At 42.2% G+C, this 22,440-nt stretch overlaps 1 protein-coding gene across 2 annotated transcripts in view; it reads left to right on the forward strand.

Annotated features, from left to right (window-relative positions):
* rbms3 (RNA binding motif, single stranded interacting protein) overlaps nucleotides 1-22,440 on the forward strand; it is a 245,421-nt gene that overhangs the window by 185,926 nt on the left and 37,055 nt on the right. For both annotated transcript variants that reach the window (XM_063899282.1, XM_063899283.1), the window contains one exon: nucleotides 19,384-19,490. In XM_063899282.1, the coding sequence (XP_063755352.1) occupies nucleotides 19,384-19,490 (107 nt within the window). The remainder of the gene's footprint in view (nucleotides 1-19,383; nucleotides 19,491-22,440) is intronic.

Genomic DNA, 22,440 nt, shown 5'->3' on the forward strand with positions numbered 1-22,440 from the left:
CATGCGTGTGCTTGTGCGACAGCCATGACTACTACACAGTCTGAGCCTTGACACATACACACCCACAAGCACAAACTGCATGAGCACAAATATAGTCATGCACCACTAACTTTGACCTGAATGGAATGTCAACATCCATATAATGCTAATAAGCTCCCTTTTTTTCCCACCGTTTATCGTTGGAAACGTAGTCCACATAAACACACACAAAGTTACACAACACTCATGCACACACTTTTCTTGATGTACCAAGCTTGCTCTCCAATTCTCTGAGCCCATATCAATCTGACAAGCCTCTGCATTTCCTGCTTAGCTACTCAATCACACCATGTCAAGATGTGTGTGTGTGTGTGTGTGTGTGTGTGTGTGTGTGTGTGTGTGTGTGTGTGTGTGTGTGTGTGTGTGTGTGTGTGTGTGTGTGTGTGTGTGTGTGTGTGTGTGTGTGTGTGTGTGTGTGTGTGTGTGTGTGTGTGTGTGTGATGGAGGTTAGTCTCTCATTATAGTTTGCCCTACTCTACGCAGGTGTGTCCAGGGGCGATACAAAAAGATATTGAGTTATAACTTCTCTGTCAAAAACCAGGAAGTAAATATCTGGATGTCAGGTGACAGGTCATTCGTTCAATTCAACTGACCATGGGAATATAATCGGAAAGGAAGCAGCCACATTGGCAGGAAGTCAACGATAAGTTGCAGATATCGCAGTCACACACAGAAGAGGAACATACACAGCAGAGGACGGTGGAGATGCTAGCAGATGGCAGTTAATGGCGCCATAGACAGATTCCATACACTTCCTGTTAAAATGTTAATGTAATAACATCCAACTTCCTTGTGATTACATGAGATGTTGAGTTGATATACAGAGTGGGGGATGATGGCAGATGGCTGCTAATGATACTTAAATAGCTTCCCTATTCTTAGTGTTATGTTTTAATGAAATCATGCCTAATATTCTAGTGGTTACATGTGTAATTTAGATGCAATATATCATGTAATGCACTTTAGATTAATGTGACTGCTAAAGTGTCTCCGTGTTCAGAATGAATGTTGTTATATCAACACTTGTAGACATCCTTTATGAGTGGACCATAAGTAATTAGTGCGTTAAACCTCACAAAAGTAGTTATATACTTTATAAGCAATAAAATACGTCATTATAAAAAGGCGATGCTGGCCAGGAATTTAATTAAATACTTGTCTGTGTGTTCCAGCAAGTTCTACAGAAACAAGAACTACAGCACTTGTATATAAATGCATCTAATAAGCTTTCCAGGTCATGTCTGTTTGGCGAGGCCTGGTTGATATGAGATGTGTGTTGCTTTCGCCCAGCAAGCAAGTCACCGAGGTCTGCTCCAGCCTCTCCGCTCTGCCCACGTCTGATTGTGATTCAGAGAGAGGGACATGATCGATAGCCCTGATGGAGCACTACAGCTGTTTAGCTATTCTGTGCAATGCGGCAGTCGCTCTCCCCGTCGCTGTTGCGGGCTGTGAGTGCGCATACGCCCGCACACAGACACAAAGTCATTCAAATGCTACATGGATATAGCCTGTATGCCATAGGACAAATAGGTGTGTGTATGTGTTATCCCCGATGGACATATATTCGCATGCACATACACATTCCTAATTTACATGTATTTAAAAGAACATAGGATACACACGTAAAGATTGACTTAAACACCCGTGTAGACACAATCAACTTATCCTTATTTTCAGTGCATGGGAATTTACTCAATACACAAAATAAATAGAATTTATGAAATGTGACTACAGCACTAAAGCATAGGGAAGTGAGCCCAACAGGGACGCATTATGATTTACACTGCAACCCTGAGCATTGGGAAAGTCAAAGGAAGCGCAGATAAAAAGTGATTTAATCCGCTGGCTCCACTGAGCCTTGCTGATTAAAGCCCTTCGTCCCACAATGCATTAAACAGCTTAGAGATGACACCCTATGGTAAATGTAATTTGAACCGGAGATACATTAGCCATTGTTTGGTTTTGGCAGGTGAGTAATCCCATGTACATCCCTTATTGTGTGTGAGCCGTGGCAGAGGAAATTGATAATGTTTGATACATGTTCTGTGCTGCTCAGACAACTGCTGCTCTTTGTGCAATTGAGCTAGATTTCATTGTCAACAATCAAACAGCAGCTAAATCAACAAGAAGGTGTGTTTTCAGATGGGCTACATACAGGTAGTGTTGAGCATTAACAAATGACAGTGTCAGACTTCAATGAATCCAGCGTTCTCATGAATGTCTAACAGTGCAAATAGATATTCAGTCCGGACTGAATGAGAACTTTCCCTGCAGATTCTTCCTTTTCCTTTCCGTTGTTGTTGCTCACTCCATTGTCCTGCTGCCAACATGGCAGGAGAGCTTAGAGTAGGTTCCAATAATGTCCAATAGATGCTGGATAAATAATGGAAACCACATCAGGAAGCAGCCACAGTGGCCCTGGGAGATGGAACCAAACGGAAACATGCAATATGTACAAGCTTTCCTGTTTCTTTTTTATATAGTATTCTGGCATTTCTCTCTCAAACTTTATATTGTTTCACTATTTCTATGTCTCTCCTCCCCAACTCCCTTTTCTTATAGAACATACTGTATATGTAAGCCTACAGTAAAAGCCATATTCTTCATGGTGACGTGTGGAAATCAGTTTTCCAATTTACTTCCCTGATCCGTCAGAGATAGAGATGACACCCAGCCTTTGTAGAAAACCGCTGCAGCTGTCAGGCTTATGCTAGACACAGTTCACAAGGGTTACTAGTTGGCAAGCCCTCCTTTAAACAAACAACAAGAAGACAGCCCTGAACCCCAAGTGCTGGCCCGCCGACACACACATCCAGTCATTATTTGCACAACACAAGGCCTGTGCCACTGAGGTTGGGGGAGTTGTTGCTGGGGGTGCTGTTGCAGAAAAAAAATTCCGTCCCTGTTGGCGTCCTCACCAAGGCAACGGTGCCAAGATAGCACAGACAGCCCACGGTATTAAAACGTCCCTCGCTGAATTAAGGCAGGTCCCAATTCACTTGGTAAGTCACAGGAAGCCCTTCTGAAACTGTCAGTCATACTTGAGTAATCCATGTTAATTTCTGCAATCGCTCCCATATTCCCCTGGCTAAGAACTGGTCTGTCACCGTGCCCATTCCTCTCCCCTATGCCATGTAGATTTAACGCGAAGCCAAATAGGTTTGGCTGTCAGTGTATCTCAGACATGGCTGCCACTCCAAGCATGGGAAAGCGCATTTCTCCCATGATGCATCTGCGTGTCATGTGTGGGTGCTGATCTGTGAATTGTTTGCATCTAATGTTTTCAGGTCAAATCCATTATGTACTCGAAAATTAATTTACTGCTGCTGTCGCCCGGTATAAACGTTTGTTTCTGTCTGTGTTTGATACACCCTGACAATCAGACAGCTTCTCAATATACATGGCTGCGGATAATAATTAGCCACCAAACCGCCCTCTCGAATGCGCGATTCTCAGGATATTGCATCGTAATGAAATCTGTCCTGTTAGCATGATCCCTCCGCCCCCTCCACCCCTGCCTTTACCCGCCCCCCATTAGAGGCAGGTCACACAGGAAGTTATTATTGGCATCCCCAGTAAATCAGACAGCTTCCTGAAAAAGGATCAATTTCCCCCGATGCACTTTCTCATTATAACCTTATCTCACCCACAGACAATAATCTGGATTTGTCACGCTTTGTTTGTTTTGCCACTGAACTGTATCAATCATGATCGGAGCCAGCGGTTAGCACAGAGAGGAGGAGGAGGAGGAGGAGGAGGAGGAGGAGGAGGAGGAGGAGGAGGAGAGAGAAGAGAGCAGATCTTTCACTGAAATATATAGCATTCACCTGCTGCAGTCGCTTTCCACTGAAAATAATGTAAGCCCTTTGATTGGCTTCAAAGTTTGTTTAGGCAGAGGAGAGGAGTGCAGGCTCCTGGAGGGGTTTAGGCAGCAACAATTGACTTTGCCCTCCACTCAACCACATCTAATGTGGAGAGAAGAGGCATGTAGGAGAGTTACCATGAGAAAACGATACATAACGAGCGGGAGTAATGGAGATAAATATATACCAGGAGGGTGATGGAAAGAAATAGATTAGGAGCTGAGGAAATGTGACAAGAATAAGAGAGGGAGATAAAAGAGAACAGATGGGGAAAGGGCAGAGAGGGGAAGAAAGTGATGGGTGGCGCAGGGAAGCAGAAGAGAGAGGAAAGTTGGATCAACCCGTGCTTTTGGAAGGTTAAATTTGAGCAAAGTTTATGTTGCTTTATCGGCAGCAGAGGAGATGAAAGGATGACATTGACTGTGCGACCGCTTCCTGAGCTTGACCCCTGTGACCCCGGCCCAGCTGTCCTCCCAGTTGATCCCTTTATATCTTCCTCTCTTTGACCTCTCCTCGCACTATTTTGTTGTCCTTGCTTTTATACTATCTCTCTCATCTCCTGTGTTTCATCCCTGACTTTAGCCTGCACTTCCTCTCTTCGCTATTCCACGTATCACATGCATTTCTGCCCCCCCCCCCTTGCTCATCTATGTTCCTGGATATGGCTGAGTGCACACAATATTAGTGCGAGCAAAATAAGCACCTGAGGCTGCTTTTATTTATGAACAAAATGTTTCCTTTCCTTGTTGTTTGATATGCGTTCAGTCTGTTCATTGAAATGTGCATTTATTTTGTGCTCTGGACAGCTGACACGGCACAGTTTTTAGTTTGTCAGTTATCAATAATGTATGCTTACAAGTGGAGCAGCAACAAAGTAATTAAAGGTTCATATATTTGTAAGACACCAAATAATTAAGTCTACTTTTTTCACATTGTTCCCATTGCAAAATGAGCTGGTTTTAAAAAGTGTTATGGTTCTACTTTTGCAAAACTAAGATCATGACGGTTGGAAATAGTGTTCAACACAGCATATACTGTGAGCATATTCATCAGCATCATGATGTACACAATTAGCTGAAAGCCCTGTTTTTCCAAAACAATCTGTTGGCCTTTTTGGTTTGAGCAGTTTTGTTTCAGGTACTGTTGAGACAGGGAAATGTAAAGCCAGTTTTTGTGAAAGATCAACAAGTTTGATGGATTAACAAGCAGACATCTAATGTATCATTAGCAAGTTATATATATGTTTTCTTCCTACTAACATTTAGCTCTACCCAGTGAGGCACATTTGTGTAACCAATTGTTGATTGAATGTCTTGGGCAGATGTTGTTTCAGACTTTGGGAGTGTTTCTTATACCTTTTTAGCCCTGCATTTTATTCTGGCAAGCCCAGAAGCTCACTCTGCTGGCTTTATAGTCATACTCAAAAACCTTGAGGTTTTTCTTTTTATAGTTCTCCCTGGATATAACTTGGCTCTCCTCCACTCTGAGGAATAAATTCCTGAGATGCGTTATCTTCACGGATCCCTAGATTCCCGGTTTTTAGCCATCAGTCAACCTAATCTAATGCAGGACCTGAGGCAATGCATTACTTTTTCAGAGAATAATATTCCTCCTCTCAGAAGATACAGTAGGTCACTGAGCTCATAGCCTTTTGGCTGGCTTGCCGTCCTCCTGTAGGAAGATTAAGTTTGCTGAGGAGGATAATCATGCTCCCCGGTCTCTGTGGTATGCAAGCAATTCAGCTCTCAGTGGTTCCCTCCTCTCTATCTCCTGTACCTTTCAACAGCTTACAGCAACACAAGACATGATCGATCAAGCTTTTATTATTGTTCCACTCTAGCATGTGTATACATTTGAAAGTGTACAGAAGTAGTGAGGTTAAGCCAGGTCACCTAAAAGACTTAAATTGACCTCAAGACTAATCGTATCCTCTGTGCTTGCGTCAAGGAAGCAGAGTAAAAAAAAAAGAGGCATCAGTTACACCCCGGCCACGTCACTGTCACCGTCCCAGGACACAGAGGGCAGTGAGATAAATCTAGCCGCTTCCCCCAAAATAGAGCACGGTCTTCCATTAAAACAGGACGCAGGCTGTGTGGGAACAAGCAGAGGTCAATGTGGTCAGCAGAGTTATTTCTGTAGCGCTACCGGACCTCCAGGAGTTGACGCCCTTTCATTCATCCGAATGACTGCCAGCGGGGAAGGGGACGCACAGAGACACACACAAAAATGTGTACACACCTACATGCTGTGCCAATGGACGATCAGTAGGAGTGGGAAGTGTTCCATTTTAAGAAACTTGCTTTGATGGCACCCGAGTTGCCAATGTTTTTATGTCACATGGAGCTATTTGTGTTTCCTTGTATATGAGTGCATTGATATGAGAGCTGCCTGCTGGTGTTTGAGCTGAAGGGCGATAGAAACGCACCTGGTTCTGTGTGACCTCATGTCTCTGACACACCGTCTCTCTGTCTCTCTCTGTTTCTTGGGCTGGCAGTACATCACAGCATGGTTACTGCATCACAGTTTATTTCTTTTGTTATTGCTCAGCTTATATATGATTTACAGTAGCTCACAGTCAGGGATGCAACATTTTTGCAGTTGCTAAAACACGTTCGCCACACTAACTAAGAGCACACTGATGCAGCCAAAAGAATGATTTCTTACAGTCTCTGTTTCCCACCTTTGTTCTTTGAGCCTCTCTCACTCCTTCCTCTTATACTTCCACACACAGGCACAAACACACACACACACACACATCAATAGTCCATTAGGAGTGTGTTGCTTTCATTACCTCCAGCTTGGCCCTGAGACAGCCTTCTGAGTGGAGTACAGCAGAGCAGAGCTGGCCAGGATTGCAGTATATATAGTGAGAAGTCTGGTAATTGCCAGCTCTCTGTTCTCTCTATCCTGTGCGTCAGGTGGGAAGTATGAATCTGTGGTATCTAGGGACCACCCCTGCAGCGCTGCTCCGCATCTCACTACAACTGTCTGTCCCCCCACAGGGCACACGTAATAGAGGGAACACAGAGTGCTTAAAGGCCTCAGAGAGTCCAACAACTGCCACTCTAACAATACAAACCTCCATGGGAATAAAATAAAATACCAGGCAGCTCACTCCTACAGCAGAGAGGCACCTACAGATATACCCTTCCTAGAAATCTCACATTTCTTGTATTGCTTTGCTACACAAAGTAAGTGAATTTACTCTTGTGCTGCTCCAGAAGGCAATAGGAATGGTCAAGCAAGAGGACATTTGAGAATCCTATAACTTTTACAAAAACTGTAAAGTTTGAGTAAAGCTGTCTCCGACATAAATGTTTAAGATTATATATATTGAAGAATAAAAACCATACAAGTCTTGGTGGCAAACTATTTCACAAATAAACGCTAGTCCCTCTACTACTGCCAAGTCAAACAAAAGTTGTAATTTGCCATCTTTCCTTGAATTGGAAATGTTGTGGTCATATTTTTGTTGACCTTGAATGTCAAAGCGCAACCTAGAGGTCACCAGCAGTGATCCCCCATACTGTCACATGTATTGTACTGTTCCAAGGTTAGTTATCAGTGTGTTTACGCCTTTCCCATGTCAGCCTATACTGTATGTAAAAAGAGAAAGAAACAAATGAATGAAAAGGAAATAAATGCTTGCAACTGCAACGTGGAGATGATATGAAGATATGACATTATTCAAATGTATCTTTTCCAGGTAAAAAGAATGGTAAGAATTCATGTTAAATATACAGCATTTGTATTTGACAGATATAATATGCAAAAGACTTACTTTTAGATGTGGCTGAAGTTCCATTATATCCCATTCTTCTCTTATAATTAATCAAAGGAATGTTATTACACTGCAAAAGGCCTCATAGCTTACAGGCAAAATAAACAAAGATGATTTATTTTCCTGATGTCCTTGTTAATCATACCTGCAGCATTGTGTGCTAAACAGAAGTAAATACCAGTGTTTCGATGTGTGGCCTTTACCAGCCCTTAGCATTTATAGAGGTTTTGACTTAATGGCCTTTTTGTGCAGCAGTCTGTCAGATAGCAGTGCTCTACTTGATATTATTATGATAATACAACTACAGTAGGTGTTTCCATTCACCAGCACCTGCCCTGATCCTCTCAGACACACACACAGGGATTTATGAATTACCTTGAGCTAGTCATATCTCTCTTTTAGCCCTAGACGTAATCTTGCCACAGATGCATCCAGATCAATTTTTCAGCATGTCTCATTTGTGGAGCGGACCCGGCGCAGCAGGGGTGAGTGCGGGCCGGTGTAGGGGGATGGATGCAGTCAGGTTGTATCCAATTTCAGACTGCAAAGCAAATGGCCTTGGAGATCAAGGATTATACAGCAGATTTCTAAGTCGAGCTGGTATTGATTCTCTCTGCCCCTGGTGAACTTCACGTTGTACCTTCTCTGTGTAAGCTTTTAAATGTTGATGCCTTAATGGCCCCCCTCGCAAGCATTGCCCCCTCCCCCCCCAGATCTATAAAGGCCACAACAACTGGCCTGTATAAATATGGCCTTTTGTTTTTCTAGTCACTGGATATTTCATGGGTCAGTTATTCAATGGACAATGTGTTGTAAGAAATTCTTTTTAAGTTACAGATGGTAGCTGGTTTTGTTGAATGTATAAAAATTATCTTGATCTAACACCAAAAGAAAAAGCACTTTTAATGACAGTGTAACAGAGATTTTGACACATTGTTTTTCATTGTAATGCACATTCTGGTAGACAAAGAGCCTTGGAAGCAAGATCTCAAACACTATGAATATATTAATACATCTAAACTCTATACAGTCAGTTTTATGACAGTCTTTTTTATTTCTGCTCATGGAAACAATCACCAGATATCCGTTGCTGCTATTCTGGCAGTCCTCGCTCAGTTATCTTGTGTAGTTGGAGCCTCTCCACATCGCTGCTGGTAGTGAGGAATGTCCACCACCCAGATGCTCAATATTTCCATCGAAACTTTAAAATTGAGATTCTTTTCTGTTCTTTGCAGCGGACGCATTAATCACATGAGTTTCTGTCACTTCGAATGCGTTTTGATGTGCCGTCCCATACTGAGCAGCACTTTCGGCACCCCTCTGTGACTTCACGGTCCCCATCTCCTTAACCAGTCTGAGGCACAGAATTAAGTTTGTTGTCCTGCCATTTTGCCATCTGTTCTGCAACTTCCGGTTCTCCTTGTCTCCGTCACACTTCATTCACACCCTTTGTTTCTCCTTTTCAGGCGTACATTAAAAACAAGTAAACACTGTACAGGCACATATTTAAATTCGGTAATTACTTTTGGAAAAGCTGAGTTAAGGAAAAGAAGATTGCTTAAAAGTCTAATTATTCAAACAATACCCCCACCAAAATAGAAGAAAGACAGGGAAAAAGGGGGTTGAAATGGTTGTGGGAATCTGGTTAACTCGTCAAATAGGCCCATTATGGGCTAAAATCAACAGCGGGGAGTGTTAAATGTGTGCGAGCGAGGAGAGAGTGTGTCCAAATCCCCTCAGTTCACACAGCCATTACAAACAAGAATGAATTAGCCGGCCGCCCCCTGCTGGGACAGTGAATGGATGAGAATGGGAGAGATGACGGAGGCCGCTCCTCTCCAGCATTATCTAAATAACAGGCCGGGGAATTCAATAAGTACCGGCCTCATCAGACCTCATCAGCTCCCCCAATTAAGCTGCACATGATGGCGGCTGGAGGGCTGGTTGCCGTTGGTGACAGATGAGAGCCGGCATGGCGGTGTGCTCTGCTGCGGTGCTGTGCTGCCTCACATTCACACGTGTGTGGAGAATCATAAGGGCTGATGAATATCATCAGTGTAATAACAGCGATTTTATCTACTAATTTAAACTCAGTCCTCTCACTCTGTACTGCTGTCCTTGATAAGCTTCTGATATCTGACCTCAACTTCAAGTAAAAAGGAGTTACCTTCACTACGCCGGTGCTTGTGAACCCTAGTGATATTGATGTGAGTGTCAATATCTCTTCCCTCCCACATTACCTCCCTGTGCTTCCCCCAGGGGTCAGGACATGTGGAGAAAATACAAGGCTCTCCCACATCGATTGGCGCCCATTAACGCAGACTGAGAAAAACAAAGCCTTTTCATCACTTCTGAGATGTTTAAGTAAGGACTTACTCAAAGTTGTTCTCCACAGGTCAACCTCTCTCTCTGGTTATCGCTCTCACATCACTCCTCTCAAGGGGATGCAAGGGCAAAGCTACTGAAGCTTCTATAAATAATGCTGAAGAGTTTGCTAAGTGTGCACATTGGAGGAATGTGCTTCCATGCTTTGTTTAGTTTTTCTTTGCAACAGTGGGAGGACTGAGAGGGAAACTGTAGTACACTGACATAGGAAGGAAGTGGGGTCAGATTTTGGCCATAGTTTGTTTGGTTTTGAAGGGGTCTAAACCTCTAATTGTCTGTTAAATGATTCCTGTAGGACATTCCTGTCTCAACAATTAACACTGTAATGACCAATTGTAATTTAATTAGCAGGAAACCCATTCATATTCATGACATTTACCAGTAGCATTGGACATGCATGGCTCACATTTAATAGAGCTGTGAATAAGCTGCTTTTTAGCAATAAATTACGCTTAACTGAGCTTTCAAATCTAAAAATGTTTTACGCATTTCAAAAGATAAGCCGTATAATATTGCGCTTTTCTGAGAAATGTCGATGTTTTCACTTTGCACAAAGATGATGCCACTTTTTTGTCAGCAACTTTTTTTTATGACAGAGGGAAATTAGTGTCAACCCTGCTCAAGAACAAAGAGAATACCTAGACATGAATGAATTATGAACCTTGGGAATGTCTGATAGGCTGTTTGAAGTTCAGGAGTAAAGGGGTCTGTCAGACAAAGCACAGATGAGTGGGAGAGCCATCTTCCTTTTGACCTGGCTTTGGCTTTTTAGCTTTATCTGAAACATCATAACTACATTAAAAAGAATCAGGTTATATTGTTTATTGTATATGTTAACACTTGTTTTATCAAGTGTCTCAGCAAAACAATGTGTTCTACTTCCAATCTGTTGGCAGAAAATGTTACGCATGGGTTAAGTGACAACACAGCCATCTGTTAATTCACTCACAATAATCAGATTAGTCAAATGAAACATGTTCAACAGTGACATTAGAAAAAATTGGGTTATCAAAAAAAACATTGATAGTTTCCTAAAATAGCTGAAGACTGTGAGAAAATTAGGCGAATGCAACGGAGGACGTCGATGAGAGTAACAGATAAGATTTTCATGACAGAGAATGACAGAAACTTAGTGCAGACCTTCCTGCGCTACCTTCGGTTGTGTATGTGTCTCTGAGTTTATGTGTGTGTGTGTGTGAGTGTCGGCTGCTCTTTTGAAAGTGAAAGAGCAAAGAGAGCTGCACCTGCAGCTTCTATCAACCAGTGGAAAGCTCCTTTCAGCACAGCTTTAATTACAGTCTGTGCAGCTCTGCTCGGCTCAGACAGGCTGGTCTCCACTCAGCCAACCAAATCCTCTCACACATAGCTGCCTTCCTCTGCCACAAAGTCACCTGATCCCTAATCAGCCACGATGCCACTCTTCATCGATCCCCAATCAGTTACAGTAAGAGGGAGGCTATGAAACCCCCCTCATGCAGCCCCTCTGCCCCTTCTCCCCTTATTAGTCGGGTGCCCTGCTTTCATTGATCATAAATCCACGTCACTGGCAGCATTGATCGTCAATCACCCCCGATGACATTATTGATCGGCTGGTCCCTCGGCTGTAGGCCTGCCCTCGGCCCACATTGCAGGCCGGCTGTGGCGTATTGATCCCCTCAGATACAGTATCGAGGGCTCTTTATTGATAATTCATTTATAGTGCTGTAATTTCATTTTCTTTCCTGTCCATACAGTTGTTACTGGAATCCCCTTTGGTGGAAACCTATTTAACAAACACACAGCCTTAGTCCTCACTGTTCTACTCTAACTGGTGTGTCTTGCTTGAGTTTCTACCTCGAAGCGCACTGTGCAAATGCCATTATCCATTTTGTAGTTTGTGGAAGCCTAAAGGTTAAAAATAACTATTCTTATAACTAAGAAACATCATATGTCTCAATCCCTGGACCATCTGGAAAAAAAGCAAGCCCCTCACATCCAGTTTTTCTTGTGATTTTAATGCTGCTTGAAATGCACTCGGAGTGTGAATTTGTGTTACTCTATGAATGCCAAGCAGTGTCGTGCTGGAGAACACTGTGCAGGCTCAGCAAAAATGATTTTCAATGGTAAAAAAACCTAAATAATTTTTCAGTAACATTATGTGGAAGCTATATTAAGCTGAGTAAGAGGCGAGTTTGTATGCTTGATGTATATAATGAAACCTTCGCAATATTCTAAATCCACACTGAAGACTTCATTGCATCATCTGAGGTGTAGTTGCAGAGCTTAAAACTGATTTATTCTGATACCCTGTCGCATATACAGAGAAATCTTTGCCGTAGGTCTGGTGGATGGGTACTTCTGCTACAAGCGGCCATCTGTATGATTCATCTCTATAGATGGGAGGTTTCACGGGTCACTGGAGGCGTTGGCAGTGTTATAATACTCTGCTAACAGGGACAGAGCTGGCTTCACTGTCTGCCCACACAGGCAGTGACACAGACAGTGGCACAGGAGTCAACCCCCCCAGGAAACGTCCTCCGACAGCTGCTCTTAAGTCCGTCTGCCGCCGCACCAAAACGGTTTGCCATGAAAAGAAAAGCTCCACAGGCCAGGACCGGTTTCATGTTGCAATGACAAAGATAAACAATGAAGGCTTACTTATTATGAATTCCATTTTATTATTCTTCGTATTTATTTAAACTGTCAGAGGAAGGTCTCCCTCCTTTCAATTTAATTTCCTGGGACAATGTGTTATTGCGACATTAGCGCATTGCCTGCTTTGCAATGCAACACTTTCATTAGTTGCCTTTGTATTAATAATGGAATGTAAGGAAAAAAGCAGCTGTCTAATTTATCACGAGAGAGATACATTTCATCATATATCTCATTAAATTTATTTCAGTAGGTCAGAAAAAGAGAACTGTGTATTATACATTTGATTAAATGCATTTACATATGATCTCACTTTATGTTCACTATGCACATCCAAAGTACAAACATTAGTTACTGTCAATTTAAAGAAAAGGTAATTGTTGGTAATTGTTCGTAATATGTATTGACATATGGCACTGTACATAGTGTTCACTTTATAAAATGAACACATGTACACACATTTTATTTTTACCTGCCCTTTCCTAAAAAAAATAACCAAAACATGAAATAACAATAAAAAGTAAAGTAAAAAGCAATGTTCTGTCAGTCCCAGTTGGTTTTCATTTTATTTGATTTATTTCGCACGTGTAAAACAACAATACAAAAAAATAATAATTAAATTAAACAAGAGAATTATGATGTATATTATCACAAACTTAAGTATTATCAAATTGATAAACCAAAAATATTATTGACAAATTACATATAAAAAAATGTAATCTACCTGATTGTGCATCCTAAAAGAGGTAGGAAGAAGTTTACACTTATTTAATCCCACCCCTTCTCTTTCTTTTAATAAAATGTACATTTCAATGTTATGTCTACGTACAATATACAAATTGCTTACAAATACTTCCAGAAACATAAAACCAGAACACAATCAAAAGTCATCTTCATACTCTGTGAATACGCTTTCTTTATACATTTGCTTAAACATAAAGATGTTCATACAGACCTCTAAATCGTTCAGCAAGGAATTCCACTTTTTTCACCAACTACAGACACACATCTGCTTCAAAATAGTCCGTACAACTGATGCTTAAAATTACATTTTTTTATGAATAATAAAATTGTGTGAATGCAACACTCACAGTTCAGTGATGATGACCTCAGGAGGAGTGTTCAGACCAAACAGCCAGTCTACTTGGCTCTCTGCTTGTCTGTGATGTATTCCCGCCACATCTCCTGTTGCACACTGTAATGTTTTCTTAACTGGGATCTTATTTCGAAACCACTCTGCAAATAGTGTTTTTCAATTTTATACCATACTCTTACAATTTTGAAGTGACCACAATGCGGCTTTTTGTAATTGCCACCCTGGCCAGCTGTGTAAAGCGGCCACTGATACTGAGACCTACTGCAACAACTGAGATCCTGGCAGTGTGGAGAAGCATGTGTGGGTTCAGCATTAGAAACATCTGCCATGGCCACTTTCAAATTGCAGCTGACTACAGGAACCAGCAACACACAACTATGCCATTTGGAAAGAATGCGGCGAGAACTGTCTGTCTGTATAAATCTTATTTCAATATATGGATGGAGGATTGAGAGCCGTTTATAGGAGCTGGCAAACACACATGCACTAACTCCTTCTCACTCACATAACTGTGTCTGTTGTTTTTAGTAATTTGTTTACTCACCATGGCAACCTTGGCGTCTGGAATGGCGAGTGGATTTAGCTGATTGAGCTAAAATGAATATCTTGTTCAACGTGTACCTCAGAGCTTTTCACACAGGGGTTTGCTAGCAGCTGGAAAGCCCCCGTATGTTTAGGGCTGCGCTTGCTGGAGAAGATTATTTCAGATTCGATACTCGAAGGTGCAAGCATAATTTGATCTGCTAAAATAAATACAGCTGTTTTTAATGCAGAATCGTCCACAACTTCTTTTTTGATTATTATTTGTCTAAACCTGGTGTGGGCTCAGAGTCTGCTCAGTGGTTCATGAAGAGATAGATGGATGGATAAATAGATGGATAACACCAGAGAGTGATGCAATGGAGGTAGACGTACGGAGAGAGTGAGAGATGGATTAGCATGTCAGAGACTCCCTACATAACATTACTCTTGTTAAGTGCGCAATAGCTCATCGATCAGGCTTCTACCGCCTGCAACCAGGGCTCTTCCCTCCACTTCCCTTCCTGTAATCCATAATATGATCTCAGGCCTGGACCGGCTGCCGTGCTGCAGGGGCCCTCTATGGGAAAGTCTGAGCAAGGGCTAATCAATAGCCATAGAGCATGTGTATCGGATGCAGAGTGAGGAGCAAGGCTTTGTTGACATCCTCCTCCCTATACTAATCTCACTCACTCATCTATATAGTATGGATTGCAAGGGGGGGGCCTGTCACTCCTACCATTGAAAGTCTCTCTGTCTCTTCCCTTCACTGTCTCACCATGTCTTTTTGACTCTTTATGACACTGTATCCGTCTTTCCATCTATCTCCTTCTCCTTCTCCATCCTTGTCTCTCTCTCCGCTCGGTGCCCTCTCCATTTATCGGGCCGTGTCATTGAGCCATGTGTGCCGTCCCTGTCAGCAAAACGGCTGGCAGACTGTCTTCATTTCAACGCTGAAAGATGCGAGGCCAGCGTGGCAGTTGTGAGAGCTATTGACTGGGATCTGTCAAAGCCCCCCCTGTAGGGAAGCTGCCTGCCTTCCTGGTCGGCGGCCATTCTGAGCTTGCCCGTTTCACTCTGAAAATGGCGACATATATGCTGCTCCATTGTTGTTTCGGTCCACGTCCTTTCTCATTTGTCCCTTTCACCTGTCATATGTCTGTTTATCAGGACTACTAAATCTCTGTCTATTTCTAGAACGATGTCCCTTGTGCTCCCTTGCTCCTCATGTGTCTTTCCGTGCCTCTCATTCTCCCTCCTTTTTTTTCTCTCCTTCCCACAAGACTCAGCCTCCTCTGTCTGGGCAGACAGGTCAAGCTTGCTGATGGGAATCAGACAGTTGTTGATCCAATTAGAGCTCCCCTCGAGCAGTGTCAGAGTAAAGCAGGATTCCAATAAAATACGTTCCTCGTTTTTCCCCTTTTCCATATTCTATCCGATATGTACTTGCAGTCAAACACAGAACCATCTGAACGCTGAGCTTATGGAACCTCAAGCCAAAAACCTGTAGGAACCTTTAACTCAACTTTGTTCTGGCCTTAAGAAGTGCAAAGCTTCCTTTCACTGAAGCTTTTTGGACTGGTGTTGGTAGAAGTGGCTGAACACTTCCTTCTGTCTGGCCTCCTTAGGGCTTTACATATACCAAGAGCAGAGCGAGGCCAGTCCCGTCTCCCTCTGAAGCTCTTGTGAGAGGCCTCTCATAACTGTCTTGATGGCGAAAAGCTATTTCACTGAGCAAATCCTTCTTACTCAGTCGTTCTGCCACTCAGGGAAATTACTACATTGATTTCAGGCTGAACAGACATGCAGTCCAATTCTGAGCGGCGAATAAATGTATGACATGATGATATTTATGTTTTATAATGCACATGCTGATTTGCATTCATGGATAAAGATAATATTCAGCTGGCTTGCAAGACCATCAAGAGCACCATCCAGACCACACCAAGCTCTCGTTGTCTGCAGATTGCAGGAGAAAAAGCAATGGTTAGATATTGCTGTTATTCTGCAGACAACAGAATGATTTCCCCCAGATGCCCGCACATAGGAAACAACATGAACAGCAATTATGCAATGCTGTGCTAATACTTGCAACAGGCATTGTTATTGCTCTGTCTCATACAGGCGTACATCTGCATGCACTCATTGGTTTATTTTACTGGGTGACAATGTGTCTATTGATGAGCAGAGAGCCATGACTATCTCTTCAGAGCCAGATGCACAATCTGAAGTGTGATTGAGCCGAGGCTGTGATCCTACGATGCTAGCAGCGCAGACATCTTGCTCTCACTGAAACTGTTAAGCCATGCTCCTTTTACTTTGGGGTACCTGTGTGTCTGTGAGTGTGGCTGGTCTTAAATGTGCACAAGTCTGCGGTCACCACTTGTTAAAGTGTTTACCAGTTCCTACAGCAACACACATAAAATACAATTAGGAGCCTCCATGGAGCATCTTGTTCACAGCAGTTGTTCACTTTGGCCAAACTCCTTTTTTTGTATTTTTTTCCCATGATTAAGGTTCATTAGAGGGCAGCAAATGGTTCATAACCAAAAAAATGTAACCTACAACAAATACTCAAGCCTGTGACCTAAAGCTTATTGTCAGCAAGCTAGCATTAAAAGTCAGTGGCCTAGTTTATTCTGGGCTGTGCCAGTGATGATGGTGTGCGGTGAGAGGTCTTAGAAAGGTTTTTAGGCTGGCAGCAGTTTGTTCTGTGTGTTGTAGCACAGTAACTTTAGGGGCAAAAGGAGGGTGCGTGTGTGTCAGGGCTACAGAGGCGTCTGTGTGATCACAGGGTGGGTGGGGTGGTATGAGGCTGTTGATCTTGGGCCGGAGTCTTAAACAAATTGGCTAACTCTATCTGGGAACTTGGGATGTAGTCACAGGGGTAACGTCAGCGGGCCCTGTGTCAGATTCTCCAAATGTCTCCGATAGCTAATTATCTCCCACAGTGCCAGAGGAGAGTTTGGTGGGGCTTTTGTTGTTTTTCTTTTTCTGCTGTGTCTCTCTCACCCTCCCTTCCCGGCAACTCTCCCTGGGTTGACTCTGAAAAGTTTGGTCCCATAGTAGGCCCTAAAGCCACGTAAACACATTAGGTTTTCTTATTTTCTTTTTTTGGTTTGAATATGTGTGGCCGTAAGCTGCACACACACAGTTTTGCAAGTGCATCACAATTCTGTAAAACACAAAATAATTCTCCCAAAATTGGCATGTCATTGTTAAAATAATCAGCTAATACTAAAATAATTCCATTCAACTAAAAAACTCCCTGTTCGCAAGCTCAGTTCCCTTCAAGTTGTTTTATTGCTGTCACTACCTTGTCAATCTGGACAGCATCTCTGTATTCCCTGAGTTGTGATGCTGCATTATTATCAAGGCCCGAGCGCCTCCAACATCTGGGAGCGGAGATTAAAGCATCAACAATTCTCTCGGTGGGTGTCATCTATGTGATGAAAGGTCCGGTTGCTCACAGCCCCGTCATTGGCCTGTGTCGTCACAGATTGGCCGTGTCACGAGCTGCCAGGCCTGTAATGTGAAGGCGCTGACAGGAGAGCTGTCAGGTCCCTTCTAAGCTACCAGGTGCAGGGCAGCGGTGGTTCAGTGTTTGGACAAGATTGCTGGGATAGTGTGTGCTGTACTAGTACAGAACTGTACAGCCTTTACATAGAGCCAGCGTTTGATCCAGGTGTAGATCCTCACTCGGCCTCTGTTTCCTTCTTGTTTCTCCCACGGTCACTCACCTGTTTCTCTTATCTGTTTGACTCTCCTCCCATTGTGTGTCCTTTCTCTCACTACCTCTGTGGGTTTTTTTTTTTTGTTATTCCAACTGTCTCCATTCCCCTCTCTCATCTCCACAGTCTGTTTCCAAAGAGATTCCGATCCCGCTGACGCACACTGAAAAGGGGACGGACACTGTTAAGACCCCTAGATCCCCAGCCAAGAGAGCCACCCGTTTCTCACGAGAAAAGCTCACCAGGAGCAAATTTCCTTTTTTTTTCTTAGAGCCTTTCTTTCTTCAGATTGTCTCTGCCTCTACAGCATCTCAACAGGAGAGTCCTCTTCCTGAATTAATTTGGTTTCTGTCGGTGCTCACCTGCAGCTCAAGTGTGAGAAAATGCTCTTTGAGAAGTTATCTTTATAGCAGCGTAGGTCATCGCAACACTTTCATCAACATTTTATCAACAATTATGCATACCAAAGGCTGTTGATACAGAGACAGCTTAGATGATGCTGCTGTACAAACTGGCTTCTTTTTCTATCTTTCTAATTAAATAAATAACAGCTTTTTCATTTCATGTTTTCCTGCTGGTTGATGATAGACATGTGCCAGCTCTATAGCGAGGGCACTTGTGTCAGTCCTCTATTTTCATTGTTTGTATCATCATATATAGTAATGTATGTATACATATTTGTATATATATTGTATATATTTTTTATTTAATACATCAGGACTGTGAGAAAAAGCATTTCAATCATGTCCTGTACACACAAATTGAAATATTGACAATAAAGTTGACTTTGACTTTGACTTTGATCAGAGTGCCCCATGTGGACACATCAAGAACAGCATCATAATATCTATGACACCCTCTACTCAAATAACAGAGCGCGGCGAGACTGTTGCACTTTTGTGGAGTGGAAAAAGGCATAACATTTAAATTAAAGAGAATATGCCTGTTAAAGTGAAACAAGCAGGGATTACTCATCATGAACAGGAATGCCTTCTTGAAAAAAAGCTTTGGCTGACAGAGCGCTCCTGCTTTACCATCTCCGAGGTATTTACAAGAGCGATTACTGTGATTATTATTTCAACAATACCCTGCGATGCTCTTTCATGGGTTGCCAGCCTGGGCCAGGGTAGCGAGAGCCTGCCAACAACGTCAGTCTGGGAATTTTTCTAGGAGTTCCATAGGAGGGAGAGAGGAGGGAGAGACACAGAAACGATGATAGAAGAAGATAAATGCAACCTAGTTCAAAAGGGCTCATGTCCTTCTGACGGGTCACAGGATGAAGTCCTCCTAATTTGATTTTCTCCTCCCCCTCCCTCCTCTTTCTTTCTCTCTCTGCAGCTCCCACGGAGCCTTTGCTGTGCAAATTTGCCGACGGAGGGCAGAAGAAACGCCAGAGCCAGAGCAAGTACCCTCAGAACGGGAGGCCGTGGCACAGAGAAGGCGAGGTAAGATATTACACCAATGCAAACATCCCAGCATTTGAGATCTTTTGTTTTATTTCCTCATGAAATGTAGCAAATGTTAAGTGTGAGTGAATGATCAACTGTGGAAATTTGTTTCACACCACAGCAATTTTAATATTCTACAAGGACCAGTCATCATTTAAAATGTAACTTAACTATAGCTGACAAATTCTCATTTTGGCTCTCACACTGTCAGTGTATTGCCACCGTAGCATCATTTGTTTTAGCTGTTCATTTTCCAACCTTATTTGAAAGATTGGATTCTACTGTCATTTAACATTTCCTAATTGTCTATGGCGACATCTGCACATTTAGAAAATAATCAAATGTAAATTGTACTTGATACAACAACTATATTTTAAAAATCTGAATGACAGGAGACAAAACAAATCTCAAACTCATTCCATTTAATCATGATGACGTTCTGAACAACACACTTACCTTTGAGGTAGTGGTATTTCTTATAAAAAGCCCCACCCTGCTTACAAGACCCCTCATTGACAACATCTGGCTTTATGTAGACTATAACTGCCTGTCATTTGTATTTACTCTAAGATATAGAGCTGTTAAAAAAAGAAAAAAAAACACCCCAGATATCGATCAAACTGCCCCTGGATGTATAGGCGCTGTCACGTAAATTGCATCTCAAGCAAATCGCCTCACTGAACACGCATATTCCCGCCATACATCAGAAACTAGAAATTGGATGCAAGTGCTATGGTAACATACTCATCAGCAACATGTGGAGGCAAGGTTAAAGCGTCTTCATAGGCTACCAACCAGCTATACTGGGAAGGAAGGACACCCAGAGGTGACAGGTACAAGAGTGCTTCAGACTGCACTATATAGTATGGAGTGAACACACACACACACACACACACACACACACACACACACATACACACACACACACACACACACACACATGAAGCTGACAGTTGTGCTGAAACTGCAAGGTAGTGGAGCCCACGAGAGATGAAATGTTTGTCCTTCAGAAAACAAATGCTCAGTGCGGATGTGTTTGTGTGTCTGTTTGTCTGTGCGGTATGTGTGTGTGTGTGTGTTTCTGTGTCTGTCCATCACATGTTCAGCAGGCCTAACACACACCTATGAGCCACTGAAGTGTGTTTAACCTAAATCACATTGCTACACCCCCTCACAGGCCCACACATTGACAGGGGCTGCTCAGTTAACTGGAAGTAAACTGAGATGACTGTGTAAGGTGTGCATGTGGGTGTGTTTGTGTGTATGTTCGTGTGTGTATTAAGGGTAAATTATATACTGTCAAAAAGGAGGAAACAACCAATGTATGTCCTTGTCCTGTGTAGATCCTCCTCCAGTAAATCAATGTGTTAATATATATTACATATATATTAACACATATTTTCCTAATATACTCATTAATGCTTCCTGGATTAAATCCATAACAGATATTTTTCCGATACTGGAAATGTGATTACCATATACATCTAAGAAGTAGAATTAAGGAGAATTCCTCAATTAAGGATAAAAACTAGAGGCTTACCTTAAAAATGTAGACACATTTACTTTGTGTTCAGACAGACTGCAAAGACAAATTCAGTTTCAGTTTATTGAAAGTCCTTTCTGTTGTCTTAGTAATAGAGAAATCCCTCTTCTGTATCATCCCCCTCTCTCCCCTCCATCTTCACCTCTGTCCCCCTCCCTCCCGCCTCTATATTTCACATTACTCCTCGCCATTGTGATAAGGCGCTGCAACATGGCTGAGAGGCGGAGATTTAACAACCTGAGTTCAAGGCAGTGTGTGTGAATGTGTTAATCTGTGGCTGAACATTAAATGCGATCCATGTGGACGTTTGTTAATTTGTTTGTATGTGTGAGACTTTATGTGCTGTTGTTTTGCTATGCTTGAGTATTACATTTGTGTATACATTTAGCCCCCACAGAGAATTGGCTATAATCAGTTGCAGTAGGAAACTCGGTTTACGTTTCTGATTTAAATTTAAACATTTAGTTTAGTTTTTTATATTGTTGCAGATATGAAACTTTAGTTTGTTAAATCATTTTTATCCTCAATACAATTTAGAAGTTGTGGGAAAATCACCACATTTCAAGACACAATACTAGGGGGGGACAAAATAAAATAAAGAGAAAACGGCTCTCACACATATCAGTTGCTTTTTCTGTATTGATTCATCATCAGTAATATGTGAACAGGGTTTCCCTTGTGTACTTGCATTAGAAAGAACAGGTGTGCTCTATTGATGTTATTATGAGCTCTGGGACTTGTTCTGATGTGGCTGAAAGTTACACTTTATCATAAATTACTTGTATTGTGACTTGCAGGGCCTTAGCATCTCAAATCTCTGTAAATAAATAAGAAATACTTGAAAAAACAGCATCGAAATAGGGCTAGAAAAGAAAGGGGGAAGAACATAGGAGTAGTACTATAGTATATTATCGTTTATTAGACGGCTGTATGTGTCTTACTCATCTATAAAAGTGATCACCGGTTGAAAGGATAAGATTCAAAGGCTTTACTGTCAATGTTATTCAGTCAATAAAGCAATAGCGGCAGAGAAGTGCTTGGCAATCAAAACCTTTGGTCCAAGGCTCCTCCAACAGTGTAATATTCAATAAGACATTAAAGAATAATGAAGTAAAATAGTGCAAAGGTTATGGGTGAGTTCTAAAAGATTAGACCTCATTTATAGTCTGATATGTTATTCGTATATTGACATTTGATCTCACAGAAGGTCTTTGCTGTCACACCAGGTTGAAAAAGCATTCTCAGTATCTCGATGTGGGATTAAAACTCAGAATGTAAATTAGTAAGCAGATTATTGTCCTTTAATGAGGAAAGGGGTCAAACTTTGTTTCCCTGGTTTCCTAAGAAAGCAAAAATAAGCATGGATAAAAGGATGATTTTAATGTGTTGAAGTACGAAGTGCAT

Source organism: Eleginops maclovinus, chromosome 13 (assembly GCF_036324505.1).
Source record: "Eleginops maclovinus isolate JMC-PN-2008 ecotype Puerto Natales chromosome 13, JC_Emac_rtc_rv5, whole genome shotgun sequence".
Classification (NCBI taxonomy): domain Eukaryota; kingdom Metazoa; phylum Chordata; class Actinopteri; order Perciformes; family Eleginopidae; genus Eleginops; species Eleginops maclovinus.